The sequence below is a fragment of the Lampetra fluviatilis genome, chromosome 40 (genome assembly GCF_964198595.1).
Source record: "Lampetra fluviatilis chromosome 40, kcLamFluv1.1, whole genome shotgun sequence".
In the NCBI taxonomy this organism is placed as follows: Eukaryota; Metazoa; Chordata; class Hyperoartia; order Petromyzontiformes; family Petromyzontidae; genus Lampetra; species Lampetra fluviatilis.
Window position 1 is genome coordinate 7,406,094 of NC_136314.1, and position 16,140 is coordinate 7,422,233.

The 16,140-nt window shown below is 52.9% G+C and overlaps 2 protein-coding genes across 2 annotated transcripts in view; one reads left to right on the forward strand and one right to left on the reverse strand.

Moving 5' to 3' along the window:
- The first annotated feature begins 3,768 nt into the window (after positions 1 to 3,768).
- Positions 3,769 to 10,069, forward strand: LOC144946259 (uricase-like). Its single transcript, XM_078875153.1, is given in 8 exon segments — positions 3,769 to 4,029; positions 4,188 to 4,304; positions 6,251 to 6,329; positions 7,167 to 7,279; positions 7,281 to 7,363; positions 8,276 to 8,399; positions 8,811 to 8,894; positions 9,586 to 10,069. Coding segments are annotated over 8 exon segments (936 nt in total). The 3' UTR covers positions 9,661 to 10,069.
- Positions 10,070 to 10,822: 753 nt separating this feature from the next.
- Positions 10,823 to 16,140, reverse strand: part of LOC144946185 (monocarboxylate transporter 2-like) — a 30,007-nt gene continuing 24,689 nt past the window's right edge. The window contains exon 7 of the mRNA XM_078875012.1: positions 10,823 to 15,707. Within this exon, the coding sequence (XP_078731138.1) occupies positions 15,424 to 15,707 (284 nt within the window). The 3' untranslated portion in view covers positions 10,823 to 15,423. The remainder of the gene's footprint in view (positions 15,708 to 16,140) is intronic.

The window sequence follows — 16,140 nt, forward strand, 5'->3', positions numbered from 1 at the left end:
AAACAATAAAAATTATCACGACGTTTCGACTGCAACACAAGCAATCATCATCAGGTGTGAAATCCACAGCAATTTTCTTGCTGTGGATTTCACACCTGATGATGATTGCTTGTGTTACTACGATGTCGGGGAGGGTGGGGGGAAGGGTAAACATGCCCACTCATCCAACTGCCCCCCCCCCACCCCTGAACGCCGCGCTGTCCAACCAAGTTCCTACCTGCCCACTCCGAAGGAACGTTTAACCTACTCACGCCGCCTTGTGCCCACCCTCACATTCGGCCATATTTGCGGAATACACCACGCCGCCGTTGACCCTGGCCATTGACCGAGCAACCCAACGTTACTACCAGCTCCCTCCGCAGGACAATGTGTTTATTGGTTGCGCTCTTTCATTTTCTCAATTGCCTGCCCACAATTGTTTGGCCATGGCTGGGTCGGGTGCCTTGCAATGTTACCGAAGCCATCATGAGACCTCCTTTGCCAGTATTAAATTACGTGTTGTCTCTCTCTGCTTGTGTCTGTCTGTGTGTCTCCGTGTCTGTGTGTCTCCGTGTCTGTTTTGTCTTTCAAATTTAGCAATCTTTGGAAGAACGTAATCAGCCAGGTAGGGTGTTGACTGTTGTGTTAGCCGACTCTCTGTGTTGTATTGCATTGTATTTCTAAGTTTACTAGGTTTGTTTTCTACCTGATGACGATTGCTTGTGTTGCAATCGCAACGTCGTATTCTATTATTTAATTTATTTTCTTTCCACGTGACTTTACCGAAAGAACCAAAGAGTATGATAATAGGCGTTTCCCCCTTCTGGCAATAAAATAAATCTGTCTCTGGTGTGGACCAATCAGCTTCAAAGACAATGCACATACTGTCAGAGCATGTTTCTTTTGTTTGCATGTTCACCACAAGTATGTGCGGTGAATGCAGTGACATGATTCCTTGTGTAATGCGGGCGTAAACGGCCTCGCGGATATGACGTCACGGGGGGGAGGAGTTAGGTCACGTGAGAGAGAGGGGTGAGGTCTTAAGGGAGAGATACCGGAAGAGACGAGGGAGTGTTGGAGATAGAGACAGAGTGAGGCCACGCAGGGCGGAGGTTGGAGAGTGGCGAGATCGTCACACACCCAGTAAGACTCGGCACCGTCGGCCAGCGGTGACCGAGCACGGTGGAACGGGGAGCAGCGGTGGAGCTGCAGTGAGAGCAGCCAGAGGACTGCACAGGGGACCTGCAGCGGAGCTGCAGGAGTGAGAAGGGCTACGGGAGCGAAGGCAGCTGTGGAGCTGCCAAGCGGGGAAGCTCTGAGCGAGGGCCGTGTGGGACAAGTGTAAAGAACCCAAATAAAGGACAACGGAGACAGACCCAGTGAACGAGTCCTTTATTACACTTGCAAAGGTTTCAGTTTGGTGTTTTAACATCTTAACACAGCTGTTTTATTGCCAGAAAGGGGAAAACCTATCATTACCGAAGCCAACGCATTTCATGTTTTTTCCATACCTGTTGGGTCTGCCTAGCCATACGCGTCTTGGCCCTAATCTTCTGGCCTTCTTACCGACGTCTCGTGCAGAGGCCTAATCGCCAGCATGGAGACTCTCACGAGGCCTTGGTGCCCACCTGGACACTGGGCAAGAGTGCAGCACGCGTTGGTGTGGATCCCGGGCAAGGTTTGACCACTGCTGGAAACAGAACGCGTTATTGGGGCGTTGATGATGCTGCTGCTGCTGTTGCTGCGTTGGCAGTGGTGGACAAAGAACAACGCCTGAACACATCCATCTATAATATACTGTTAAGCGCTTACTAGGCAACGCGGCTGCCTGTATTGAAGCCTGTGACTCGGCTTATGTCTGCGTGATGTATCTGACATGGCTATGATGGGCCCCATGAGTGGGAGACACGCAGACGCACCACCAAGGCAGGAACTCGGCAGCGCTGTGCTCGGTGTTTGCTGATCAAGCCATGATGATGAATCCTAAGGCAGAGACAGACACCCAACCACACCCTGAACGTGTCCCCTGGATCTCATTGGAGTTCGTTGACGACGTGACTTGGCCATTGTGAACCCCGTGGTGGGAGGAGAGAGGGACACTCTTTTTTTTCTTACGATCAGTGGAAACAAGAAGATGCTCGGTGTATTCGGCACTTTGCTTCGTTCATCATTTCGTAATTTTTTTTTTAAACTAGCTTTATGTAAAACCCCCACCTCTCGCTCACTCTCTCGCTCGCTCTCTCTCTCGCTCTCTCTCGTTCTGCACGCAGCCCTTCTTGCAGTCTGACGGCCTCCGACGGGTAGCTCATATCAGCATGCAGAGCTCCCCGTCATCTGCCACCGAGCACACGGCCTCCTCCAGCGCTCACTGCTCCTTGAAGGCCGGCACGGCGTGGGTTAGCCGCGCATGGCGGAACTCCAGCCACACCCTGGCTCCGACCAGAGCGCGGAAGATGCCCAGGCTGTTGGCCGGACGTTTCCCCTCCAGGGCCACCTTCCTCGCCCTGTAAATGGCGAGCTTGGCGTAGCCGACGAGCACGTTGACCAGCCCCTGGACACTCAGCCACAGGTTCTAATCCTTCACTGGTAGCGCCCGTGTCTCAAGTGTCCTGTCGCTGCCATTTTCAACTCCGTGTCACTCGAGCGCTTTAAAAGGCACCAGGGACAGACCTTTGCACCTCTGCGAATATTGGAATTTGTATTAATTAACAAATCTAACTGGGCAACGAGTTATCCATCTCTAGCAGGCTAAATTATAACCTTAAAAAATATGCCCGCCTGAGCATGTTTTGCTTGTTTTATGCAGATAGGTCAATTTAATATCGGGCCTTCAGAATTGAGGATCGTTTAATCGTTACATGTATTAACGTGAGCGTGCGTGAAGAGTCCGTCCTGGGTACCGTATATAACAGGGGACGCAGGCGCAGATGAGTATCACACGACCAAGAGCTTCTTCAGCGGTCTCCTGTCATCCACCTTGGGGCGACAACGCCGTGCATCTCGCCTCCGTCTCGCCTACCTGTCAGGGTCGCCGCGCGCCTGCGACTCAGCAGTAACGGTACGAGTGTCTGGATTTGCCCCCCCACCCCCCCACGTTCTAAATGCCACAGTGTCGCAATCCATCACCGTTATCAGCAATGACCTATCTACTGCTCGATGAAGACCTGGCCAAAACCGTTGCCATTTTCCACCATATGGTGATGCAACAATCCATCAATCACGGACAGCACCTGCCCACCAGCTGATATCATTGCTCCGTCTCCGAATTCATTCACCTTTTTTTTCTGGCCTGGACTTTTGCAGCTGTTCTAGACTAATTTCAGGGTGCCGATTTCAAATCTGATCTCAGATTTGCTCTATCACATCTCATTTTTATGCTATCGGCATGCCCCATTTTCATTTATTTTACCCGAAATTAACCCTGTCACTTATGATTGAAAGTTGTTGCGAGTCAGTGACTGCTTTAGTGTTAAAATATGGTGCTGTATATTTAGGATAGTGTGTTTATAATATCATTTTATGTAGATATCCACAATTATTTAATATTTTTCTTCTGCAGTTTTTATTGAAAATGCAATATTTAATATCTCAAAAACATGATGTGATAGACAAAAACTGATGCCAGATTTGGAATCAGTTTTTGTCTATCACATCAAAATTACCTTAAAACCGTTGGAATACCTTATGCCAGAAAAAGTGTGTTGACCAGTGTTATTTGCTCATTTGCCAAATTGTTTGCGCGCCCGCCCGCCTGCCCCCTCGTCCGGTGGCGGCGCAGGGAGGCCAACGATGTCGGGCAGGGAGGCTGCGCGCGGGGGGCAGCAGCAGCAGCAGCGGGTGGCAGTGCTGGACGCCGAGTACGGGAAGCGCGGCGTGCGCGTCCTGCAGCTTCGGCGCGACCCGCGCGGCCTCCACGCGGTGCGCGAGGTGCGCGCGCGGCTGCTGCTCAGCCTGGCGTCGCTCGCCGACTACGAGCGCGGGGACAACGCGGCCGTGGTGCCCACGGACACGCTCAAGAACACCGTGCACGCACTCGCGCTCGCCAACGGGGTCAGTGGCGCGCTGGGCGCGGTGGTGGGGCAGCAGCACCAGCAGCAATTGGGTCGAGCATGGGGTCGAGCTGTTACGGGATTGAGGCATGGGTTGTTGGTGCCGGTGATATGTTGTTGTTGTTGTTTTTGTTGATGGTGGTCCTGGCCCCGTGCTAGATCCGCTGTCTGGAGGAGTTTGCGAGCCAGCTGTGCGAGCACGTGATGCGCACTCACGGCCGCGTGGATCGCGTGCGCGCCTCGCTCACGGAGACGCCCTGGAGACGAATGCACCTGGTAGAGCCCCCCCCCCTCCCTTCCTCCTCCCCAATCCCAGCCGCCCACCACTCACACCTCGCTCCTCTTGTCTCGCACTTTCTACTCTATTCTGGTGCACGATGGCAGCAGCCAGAGTCTTCCCGAGGTTACGTAAAATCGGGGTGACTGCCCCGGGCCCCGTGCTTGGGGGGAGGGGGGGGCGCGCTTCAATTTCGCGGTGTCAGCTGTAATACTTTCGGTTTAGTTAGAAGGCGTGGGGGGGGGCAGTGTCGTTTCAGAATTTGAATATTTATTTTTCAGGATTCCGATGAGCTATAAAGCTCACGGATGGTCCAGTAGGGGTGGGTCAGAAAGCTACAACAGCAAACAACAACAACACGCACCGCCCTATGGACGGCCCTGGCAGCAGCAATGAGTTCACCAGCTCGATGCCCAATGTGGAGGTCCTGCCGCTTGCTACTGCAGGCCACGACGAGAGGGTTCCAGCAGAGGCAGAGAGAGAGAGGGAGGAGTTCGTGAAGTCGTGTTGCTGCTCCTCCAACGCTGAAGGAGCGCAAAGCTGTGGGTCAGACAAGGCCGTAGCCATGGAGTCAACATTGGGGGGGACCAAATCTTCCAGTGGGTTTGGGGGTACCCCCTCCAGAAAAAAAAATCTAAATTTGAAAACGAATTTCCTGCCTAAAATATAAAAACATTCACTAACACATGGGATGGACTTTTTTTATTTATGTTTAACAATAATGTATAATAGTGTATTGTATTACATTGCTCTGTTTTTTATTTTTTTTTACCTTTTATTGTTTCATTGTATGCAACGGCAGAGATTAGGAATTAATAAAGTACAACCATAACCACAATCAGATAAACAGAAATCTATTTTATAGCAATATATTGGGGAGGGGGGGGGACATTTTGAGCATATTTGAATATTGGGGGGGGGGGATGTGTCCCCCCCCCCCCCAATATATATTAAAATGACGGCCTTGGGGTCAGCTCATTGGACTTGCGGTTCAGAGGTCGCCGATTTCATTCCGTCTCCCGGCGCGGTGGTTGAATCTGCCTCTGTCCACCCATCAGTGTAAATGGGTTCAAGCGCAGAGTCTGCGATGGGCAGGTTGCGAGCGGTGGGTGAAGGTGTGGGCACGCCAGCCTTTTCCAAGACGTATGGTCAGCGTGGAAGAGTAGACCAAATACACCCTCTCTAGAGCTTCCTCGAGTGAACAGCAGGCGTCTTGTTGGTTTGTTTTGTTAAGCAGAGCAGTCGTAGTTGAGTACCTTTACTGGTGTAATGGTGTTAACTACTCGCTGTTCGCAAACTGTGAGAGAGCGGATCGTAAACAAGGTTTTCCCGCTCAATCAAACGGTCAGGGTCAAATGGGATGAGGTAGGATCCAAACGCCAGATTGGGAAGGACCAATCGGAGGGTCCCACAAGGTGGCCGGGGATTGGACAACCCGGCCACGAACAGGTATAAAAGCCAGAGCGCTGAGAGCTCTTGGCCAGTTCTGCTACACGAAGACCCAAGTCGGCCGAAGACAACTAGGACCCTGGACCAAGCCCTCCAGCCCTTATCAGGGCTCGGGCTCAGTGTAACCAGTGGTCGGGGAGAGATCCCCTAGGTCCAGCCAGAGGACGCTGGGATAGCAGGGAGATTAGATAGCCTGCAAGGTCCGGAGGCTGTGTCTCCTCAGGGTAACGGGTGAGGGGACCATATACCCCCTTAGTGTGATAGGGACTGTGTATTAAGATAATAAACAGTGTGTGCCATAAAGAAGTTTAGAAGTCCGTCCTTTACAACCTAACACTGGTATCATTCGAACCGTGTTGTTTGAGACTAATATGCTACGGTATGCGACCCTTGCCTGGGCCTCCTCTACGTCAACTCAGCCTGAAATGAGTGTAGGGAGCGGCTGTGTGAAGGAGGCGCTGTGTCTGTGTTGGCTGCTGCTGCTGCTACTGCACAGGACGGGAAGCCTCACAATCACGCGTTCGTGCTGAGCCCCGAGGTGGAGTTCTACTGTGACGTAGAGGCCCAGCAATACGGTGCAGTCTTCATCATCATCATCATCGATCAATAATCGCCAATCATCAGTCGTCATCGATCATTAACCATAATCATCATTGATACTCAATACGCAATCATCATCGTCGATAATTATCATTGATTATAATCAACATCATCAATCATCGCCCACCATCAAAGAAACATCACCGACCATCGATCATCGTCATCTTCAATTATTATCGTCATCGATTGCCATCACCCTGCTCCCCGCTGCCCCCCCCCCCTCCCCCGTTGCCCCCCCCCCGTTGCCCCCCCCCCGTTGCCCCCCCCCCCGTTGCCCCCCCCCCCCCGTTGCCCCCCCCCCCCCCGTTGCCCCCCTCCCCCGTTGCCCCCCCCCGCTGCCCCCCCCCGTTGCCCCCCCCCCCGTTGCCCCCCCTCCCCCGTTGCCCCCCCCCCTCCCCCGTTGCCCCCCCCCTCCCCCGTTGCCCCCCCCCTCCCCCGTTGCCCCCCCCCTCCCCCGTTGCCCCCCCCCTCCCCCGTTGCCCCCCCCCTCCCCCGTTGCCCCCCCCGTTGCCCCCCCCCGCTGCCCCCCCCCGCTGCTCCCCCACCCCCGTTGCCCCCCCCGTTGCCCCCCCGTTGCCCCCCCCCTCCCCCGTTGCCCCCCCCCTCCCCCGTTGCCCCCCCCGTTGCCCCCCCCGCTGCCCCCCTCCCCCCCCCCGCTGCCCCCCTCCCCCGTTGCCCCCCCCCTCCCCCGTTGCCCCCCCGTTGCCCCCCCCGCTGCCCCCCCCCCGCTGCTCCCCCACCCCCGTTGCCCCCCCCGTTGCCCCCCCTCCCGCTGCCCCCCCTCACTGCCCCCCCCCGCTGCCCCCCCACAGGGCCGCCGCTCGTCCGTTCTGGGCTGCGCGGGCTGCGCGTGCTCAAGACCGCCCAGTCGGGCTTCGAGGGCTTCGCCCGGGAGGGCTTCGCGTTGCTCGAGGAGAGCCGCGACCCGCCTCTTCTGCACCGAGATGGAGGCGCGCTGGGCCTTCCAGCGCGGCCTCCCGCTCAGCGCCCGCGACTACGACGAGGCCAGGTGCCCCGCACACTCGCTCGTTGATTTCATCACAAAGTCACCCAAACACTCGTTCACTCACGCGCTCTTAAAGGTGCATGGGAAAATGTTGATACTCCGACTGATGCTCCTGCTGTTGTGGAGTGACTCATGCAGCCAGCTATGGCTGCAGAGTTTGGTAGTACATGTTGTTTGTGTCGTTTATTGTGAAAATTCGGTCACAGTTCCTATGATCACTGTTACATTGCCTTCATGGCTTTATTTTGGTCATTTCAAAAAGTTATGGTTTGGACATGTCTGTTTGTTGTAGTACGGAATTAGACTGATGGCCTTAAATTAAGTTGTCTTGTGGTTCTTGTTGTTGTTTGACTTGCATCCCACTGGGATTTTTGCACACAGCGTTGGTGTACGGTGCTTTTTCTGAAATTTTTGCTGTTTTTTTTCCTGGATTTTCTGTTTGCACATAGTCCCATAGTCACTTTAAGATGTTTTCTTGTTCATGTTTTTGTTTTTTGTTTGCTGCGGTTGCACCCGATTCAAGAGCCGAATGGCTCACAGGGCTATTCCTAATAAATTAAACATGAAAATGAAAAACTTGAAATACTAATTTCCCCAATCAACTAATTCACGTACACATTTACTCGCCCATTCTCTCAATAGATCAAATTAATTAACGTATTCGCTCACTTATTGATTACCTCAACTGGTGCTGTGCCTCTCCGAGGCATTAAACGAGTGCCTGGTGCGGTGCGTACACATCAGTACTGAGGAGACAAAGGCGGCCGGGCGTGGTGCTGGCCACCCACCCCCTCTCGTGTGCCGTGCCGGCCTTCATAGGTGCAGCCACTAGTCACTAGCAGCTAACAGCACGTGTCCCAACACTCTGTTTGGGGCTCCGTGGGGGGGGTTGTCTGTGTCTCCGTCCGTGTGCAGGGAGCGTGTGCGCGCGTGTCTGCTCGAAGCTTTCGCCGGCCCCCCGGACACGGGGGTTTACTCCCCATCCGTGCAGCACACCCTCTACCTGGCCGGGCAGTCCGTGCTGCAGAGCCTACCGCACGTACGAGACGCGCGTGGGGGGGGGGGGCATGCACGGGGGCGCACGTGGGTGCGGCGGTGGCACCACGAAGAAATGAACTGGCCAAATGTATTGCCGTGTAACCCTCCACTACCCGGCACAGTCAGACGAATGAGATTGTCACGCGGTGCACGAGCGTTACACGACGAGCAGATTGTTGTTTTTCGGGTAGTCATTGCGTTTCTCGCAACCTACTTTAGCAATCAGATGCCAAGTCGCTAACTGTGGCGGTCACGTGGTGGAGGGTTTCACGTAAAAAAAAAATGTGGCCGGATCATCACGTGGCCTGACCCAGAAATAAATTACGAATCGTAACGTTGGCTGTGAAAACCCACGTGATGAGTTAACTGCGAATTCACGCCCGCATGCGTACTTGGCTGTGGCGCGCGTCAGGTGGAGGACATTCGTATCACCATGCCGAACCTTCACTACACCCCCATCGACCTGAGAAAGCTGGGCCTCAAAAACAATGACCAGGCGAGTCTCACCAGCAGGGTCAGAGGTCACCGCCTCTCCCTGGTCCGAGCACTGGGGTGGCCGCTCGTGTCTGCCGGCGACCCCGATACAGTGGTAGAAATTCCACGTTCCTGTGGCAGGGGTCAGATTATCTACAGGCAAGTGGCAGTCGACTTCTCACCGAAGTAGCACTCCAATCCTGGTCAGGCCTCCAGCCTCTCGTCTGGCTGGTGCTGATAACATGAGTAAAGATATGTGGGAGGTTTAATGTTGTGCCAGAGAAATAATGACCCCTACCATAAATATGGAATTTGTACCACGAAAGAAGGCTCGAATGCCAAGAGGCCCACGAGCTGTCAATATTATTTTATGCGGAGATCCAAACACTGGTCAATGTATTTAATGCTAGATTTGAAGTTTTCGTGACTGCAAGGATTCAAACTCTTTGTTTTTTTCGGTAAAGTCACGTAGGTAATTTTTTAAAATGAAAAAACAACTAAATAAATTTTGATACGGTCATTTTGTTGTGACGGTTCCACCTGAAGCTTGTGTTGCCTGCGAAACGTCGTGATTTAATTTAGTTGTATTTTCATTTCATTTTTTTACATACGAGACTTTACCGAAAAAAACGAAGAAAATGTATTTAATGATTAAATCTTTGCAGTGCTGTTGTATTAATTTGTGGTCGTCATCACCGCCACATCTTCTGCAGGTGTTTCTGCCGACAAGCAGCCCTGCTGGGCTCATCTCGGCCACGGTTTGTCGACAGGCCACGGCAAAACTCTGAACATCAGTGAACTGGAAATTAGTTTGCACGTGTCCCCCACGTGCAGGACACAGTGCCCCAGCTGGGTTCTCCGAATCTTCTACCAAAGCCTTGCACACTTTGGAAATGACCGAGCTGCACACACCGGTCCCATGCTGCCCGACACAAATGTGATGTAGAACTGTGCCGCGTCTTTTCTCAAACCCAGCAGCCATGGCATGCCTTCCATTTAGCTCTCTCCATAATATTCCTCAAGAACTTGTGAGTCTATGGGTAGTGTTAGCCGATGGGCAACGTTAGTCTCATCTCTCTCTGTGCCGTGTTCTTTCTCGAAGACGTTGGCGATCGTGGCCTACTCCATGCAGCTCTGTCTGATATTTACTCAACAAGTGTCCTCCAAATTCTGATTTGTGCCTGTATAATTTTTTTGGGCTGCATTTCCAATTAAATCTATGTCGGAAAAATGCTTGGTAATTTTCTGAATGTTAATCTGACATTTTTCTCTCTGAAATGTAATCCCCGACGCTGAGAACCGCCGTGATTCCAGGAGTGTGTCGCCCAAATACAAACAACAAGATTACATGGCACCATTTTTGGCGGTATCAAAGTTATGAAAAAAACGAGGCTTGACCCAGACTGGATGCTGCTTGGAAACAGCTATCGATTTCGTGTTTGGGCACTTAACGCCTGTATTACAGCCAGAAAAGGTACAGCCTATTCTTTTTTCACCAATAGGATTATAGCCAAACTGGGCAGGGATTTCTGCGGTAGAGGGATGAACGCAGATCATCACCCCTATTGCATCGATAAAATAGGTACCACATTGTGGGAGGTCGGTAGCCGAGACTGGTCGTCTAAAAGTTAGGGATGTGAGATTCCCATCACATTGGTCCAAGGGACACCAACAGAGATGATGGCCTCCAGCCAGAACTCATCCGAGTAGAGACCGGGAGTCGGATGGATTTTGTTGGATTCTTGGACACCTGTGAAAAAAGAGCTTCATAGCTCATCGGATTCCTCCTCCACTCTAAATAAAGATTCTGTTGACACAGTGATGAACACCACCCAGAACAAGACAAATAAGTTGGTGGCGAATGGCGGTGCCAGGCTAGGTGCACACGCACACACATGGTCACACTGCATATTAACAAGAATCTCAATCAATAATAACAACATGAACACATTTTTTTTTAAAAGGTAAATTTTCCATTTTTATTAATTTCTTTTCGCAAATACTTCTATAGCATCGGGGATAAAAGTAAATGTGTAAACAAAAATCATACAAAACAACAGGGACGCCAAACAACAAGCAGTGGCATTGCCCCCATGGCAGTGGCGCTGTGCCGTTAGCGAGTAGCACCTATGAAGGCCGGCACGGCACACGATGGGGTGGGTCGCCAGCACCGCGCCCGGCCGCCTTTGCCTCCAGCTCCTCCGGCACGCACCGCCGCACGCCCCGCTCGGCACCGCCACCGCCACCATTAACACTGCAGCGAGTAACAATGCGCGTTCCCACTGCATTTAAGCTACGAGGTGAGTCACGTACTAACTAGCGCAGACAACTAAAACAAACATGAGTACGCTCTTGTTTTTGTTTAACACTGAGAGGAAGGCAGCTACAGTACATGACTCCGAAAACAAGTTTCGTGGCATCGTCGTGTTTTTCTCTCTGCCATCGTGACGACGCGGATACACGAGCGCGAGTCCTCTGTCCTCTTTGGTAGGAGTTTGCATCTCTAAATCGGGGCGAGAGCGGCGGTGGCTCTGGAAGCTCGGCCTACGAACCCCCCTCCACCGTAGGGCTTGCACGGGATGACCCGGCTTGCACGGGATGACCTGGCTTGCACGGGATGACCCGGCTTGCACGGGATGACCCGGCTTGCACGGGATGACCCGGCTTGCACGGCGGCACAGCTGTGGGCTCCACCACGTTGCCCATGTTCGAGAGACGGACCGACCGGCACACACCGGTGCCCTGTCACTCTCTCCCACCCCCGGATTCAAAGAGTTTTGTACAAAAGCGACCATCTCGCCGTTGTGACGACGCCACATCGTGCTGACAACTCTCCTGATAAAGTGGAAGATAGCTCGTTGTTGTTGTCATCAGAGCAGCAGGGGCTTGCTGCACTGATGATGCATAATAAGGATGAAACCCATGGTTGATTTAGCATCACACAGGTCCGATGGTGCGATGGTCGCGCAGTGGTAAGTGCACCACGAACCCGGAGACCTGAGTCTGAGCAGTGGTGACGTATGATCAAACAACCCTACAACCTAAGAGTATGAACCCTACAACCGACATGCCACAGGGAGGCGGCCTTCACACAGCAGTGGATTGACAGAGGGATGTGGATTGTTACCAGTTGCTGGCTCACACAGGCGACGTGGGCAGAGTGATGGGCTCAATGTCTAAAGGTTGCGAGCTCATTTTACCAACTCCAACAACATGACGATGAGGATGATGACGATGACGATGATGTGGCTAAGCAAGCCTGACACTACTCTTGGGTAATTTCGGTAAAGTCACGTAGTTAGAAATAAAATAAAACAAATTATTTCTAACTACGTGACTTTACAGAAAGAACCAAAGAGTATGGATTCCTGCAGTCACGAAAGCTCCAAATCAAGCCTGACATTGTCCAGGAGCTCTGCTGCCCGGCCAACCAAACCGTGTCCTGGCCGTACCACCAACAGAAGATCCTCTCCGACGTACCAAAGATCCAGCGGTTCCGTTTTAAGTCATATCGACAACCGCACCCACAGTGGTTGCACCGGGCCGGTACACGTCGGCACACCACACCGGCACTTCTCACAACACCAAACCCATGCAACCGGGGCACTCTCCGCAGTGTCTCAGCCTCAAGCAACGCGTGCGTTTTATAGAGCAAGCGGCAGTGGACGTGGGCTGCCGAGGGATGACAGAGTTCACGCCGGGACCTGTACATTTCCCTGTGGGCCGGTTGCATCTGTAGGGGTGTCAGGGGAAGGATTCCCACCAATAGGAGAGGGAGTGGGCCGGTGACAGGAGAAGGGAGAGAACGGGCGGGAAGAGGGTTTGGTTGGGGGAACGAGATTGGGACGGCTGGGGACAGGTGTGGATGGGAAGAAAGGAATAAAAGACGAACCCCTTGCAACCTTGTGTCGGCTCTCCTTTACACATCCATGGTGTACGGTGATTTTTTCTGCAATATTTTGCTGTCTTTTCTTGGATTTTCTGTTTGCACTTAGTCACATATTCACTTTAAGATGTTTTTTGTTCATGTTTTTGTTTTTTGTTTGTTGCGGTTGCACCCGATTCAAGAGCCGAATGGCTCACAGGGCTACACCTAATAAATGAACTTGAATTTGACACGAGAAGACTGCGTGGGAGCAGCACAATGCAGGTCGCCGCATGGCCGACTCGGCGGGGACCGGACACAGCGGGGCGCAGCGCGATTTACTAAATAAAATGTTTGGCGTGACGTTTTCTCGATGAGGTCACACGAGAGTCGTGGCAACACATTTTCTGACGCGCCCTTGTGACGCGAGAAGGCATTCATAAATAATCCATATCACAAAATAATCAATAGCGCTGTTACGCAGAATGTAGGTGACGAAATAACCAAGCGGGCGAAACGCATCCCTCGCACGTATCTGTCCCGCTGCAAATGTTTACACTGCACGTTGAAACCGGTCCAGAATTTGCTCGTATTGGACTTGTGCTGCTAAGTTTACGCACTCTCAGCCCATGTGGTTGATGGGAAAAGTGTAAAACATTACTTCATAAACGTTCATGTGGAGGGGCGGAGAGGGGAAGGATGTGTAATGTCTGCGTAACAATTTTATAGCTTTATATCATTCACTGTGGCTATAAGGTTCACACGAATTAAAAAGTACCCGGGGAACTCGAAAATGTGAAATAACTCAATTCCGCGAAGCTGGCCGCTGTGAGCAACAGCCTACTTGCTGTGCTGCCCCCATTACAGACAACACCTGTGTATCAGCAGCTCGATACGTCACATGACTTAGCTCCCGTTGTGATCTACCAACCCTGCCCTGCTGGTACATGCACCATCTCGTTAAGCTTTCCATCGATGCAGAAGCCAAAACCATCACCTCTAACAATGTTAACAGCAAAATAAATTACCGTATTAAATGACCTTCGGTAAAACTATTGTAATTTTGCATTTGTATACAAGTGGAAATTAATCGCTTAAAATATATAAACGCATCAACTAAACGATAGTTTCTATTGTTTTAAAGTAAGTTCTTTCCTTCTTCTTGGTTCTTTCGGTAAAGTCACGTACGTGACGTACGTGACTTTACCGAAAGAACCAAGAAGATGAATCCCTGCAGTCACGAAAGCTTTAAATCGAAATTTAATTTCTTTCCTTCTTCGTGTCAATGACGACGACCGACTCTGCAGCACCTGATGGGGTGACACCGAGACTCGAGTGCCGACGATGTCCCAGTGGCCCTGGCGGTGGCTTCCGGCACGCGGCTCGCGAAGCGTTACGGCAACCAGCGACCGCGGCTTGGTCGCAGCCCACAGCGTTACGGCCCCGGCGACCCCGGCCTGCAGCCCACAGCGTCGATTGGAGACAAACGGCACCTTGAGCCGGTCTAGACTTCCCATGGGTTGACTCGGCCTCAACGGAGGAGCTGGTGCGGGCCCACTGACATAGGCACTGGCGGTGCAGTCTTCCCACGCCGGCGTGCACGCCACGCCGGCCCCAACGGGCGCCAGCCAACAGCCCCTGCCGCACCGTGGGTGCTTTGTGCGCGCGTGCGCAATTGAATACGTCATATGTATTACATACATATTTATAACTGTGTTACAGTAATGCTACAGATGCATACATAACATCCGTATTTGCATATCTTTGTATGTATACACACACGCATGCATACACACAGCTTCTATTACAAGTCCGAACTGTTACACGCCATCTAGACTCGTGTATATATTCACACGACGACACACACACACAGATCGCACGTGTGCCGTATCTGAATATATACGCAGTGCTGGGTGGGGGGGGGCACGCGGAGGCCGGAGACTCCACACGTGGGGCGCGCGAAGCTCCCTCGCCCCCTTGGGGCAATCAAACGATCAGAACCACTCAGTGGGAAGCCAACCGTGGTTGTCTCGTGGAGGGCAGGGACCCTGCCATGGGACCGAGGCGTTTTGGCGCTAAGGGTATTGAGTTTTATTTACAGGCGATTTACAGGGACGCAAGACCACGGATGGTCAGTGGAGTTTCATGATTTACGAGAACAGCAGCCGATTGCCTTTGTTGGCTACGTTGACCTCAGCGTTGGGCGACGCGACCGATGTCGGAGCGCAACGCCCAGAGACCCCGCTCCAGGAACCAGCATTAGGTTCCTTCATACGCAAAATAAAACAAAGTGGTTTAGTGCAACCGCTTAGACCAAGGCATTTCAAACAATAAACCTACCGCTGCTCATTGCTGAGAGAATCTGACTGCACGCAAGCGAGCGAGCCTGCGGGTGAGTGAGTGACCGAGTGAGTGAGTTTGCAAGCCTGCGGGTGAGTGACCGAGTGAGCGAGTTAGCGAGCGAGTCTGCGGGTGAGTGAGTGACCGAGTGAGTGAGTTTGCAAGCCTGCGGGTGAGTGAGTGACCGAGTGAGCGAGTGAGCGAGCGAGCCTGCGGGTGAGTGAGTGACCGAGTTAGTGAGTTTGCAAGCCTGCGGGCGAGTGAGTGACCGATTGAGCGAGCGGTTTTAGTGAAATCGTTGAACCTCGTTATTTCGCTCGGCGCGGCTGGGGGTTCCGAGTCGCGTTTACTCGGCGCCCTCCTCCACGCCGTTGGGGGTTTTGGCGGTGCCATCGTCACCACCCTGGGGCGAGGGGAGGGGCGAGGGGAGGGACGAAGGGAGGGGCTCAGGGCCCAGCTCAAGCCCCTCCACCCCCCGCCCATTGCGCGCCGCCTCGGCCGCCGCCTCGCGATCCACCATGCGGTAGTTGATGGCGTTGGCGACGAAGAGGTAGATGCCGGCCGTGATGACGATGGCGCCGCACACGAAGTACATGTACTTGTAGTCGCCCGTCACGTCCACCAGCCAGCCTGCGACGTCGGGCGGGGAAGCGGGTAGCGGCGATGCCGTTAGCGTGGGCTCGCTTAGTTACCGAATCGTTATCGTGGTATAATCATCGTTATCAACCGCGCTGCGATTTCCTGCCCCGAGCTCTGTATATAAATGTAGATAAGATAAACCTCTTGACATCCCCACTGACGAGATCCCGAATGGATGGCCAATGAGGAGCATCCCCCCTCCTCCCTCGTTAACGTTTTGTCCAGGGTGGTTCCTCCTCAAGAGTCTCCCTGTATCCTCAGGTTGCTTGCCCTTCGTCTGGGAGGGTGGGGGGGGGGCTATCGTTTTTGGCCCTGGCCCCCGACTCCTGAGCTGGTTGAGTGCTGCTCGCTGTCACTACCCGTGTCAGATTCTAACTCAATCTTGATTTGAAACTTTCGTGACTGCAGGAATCCATACTCTTTG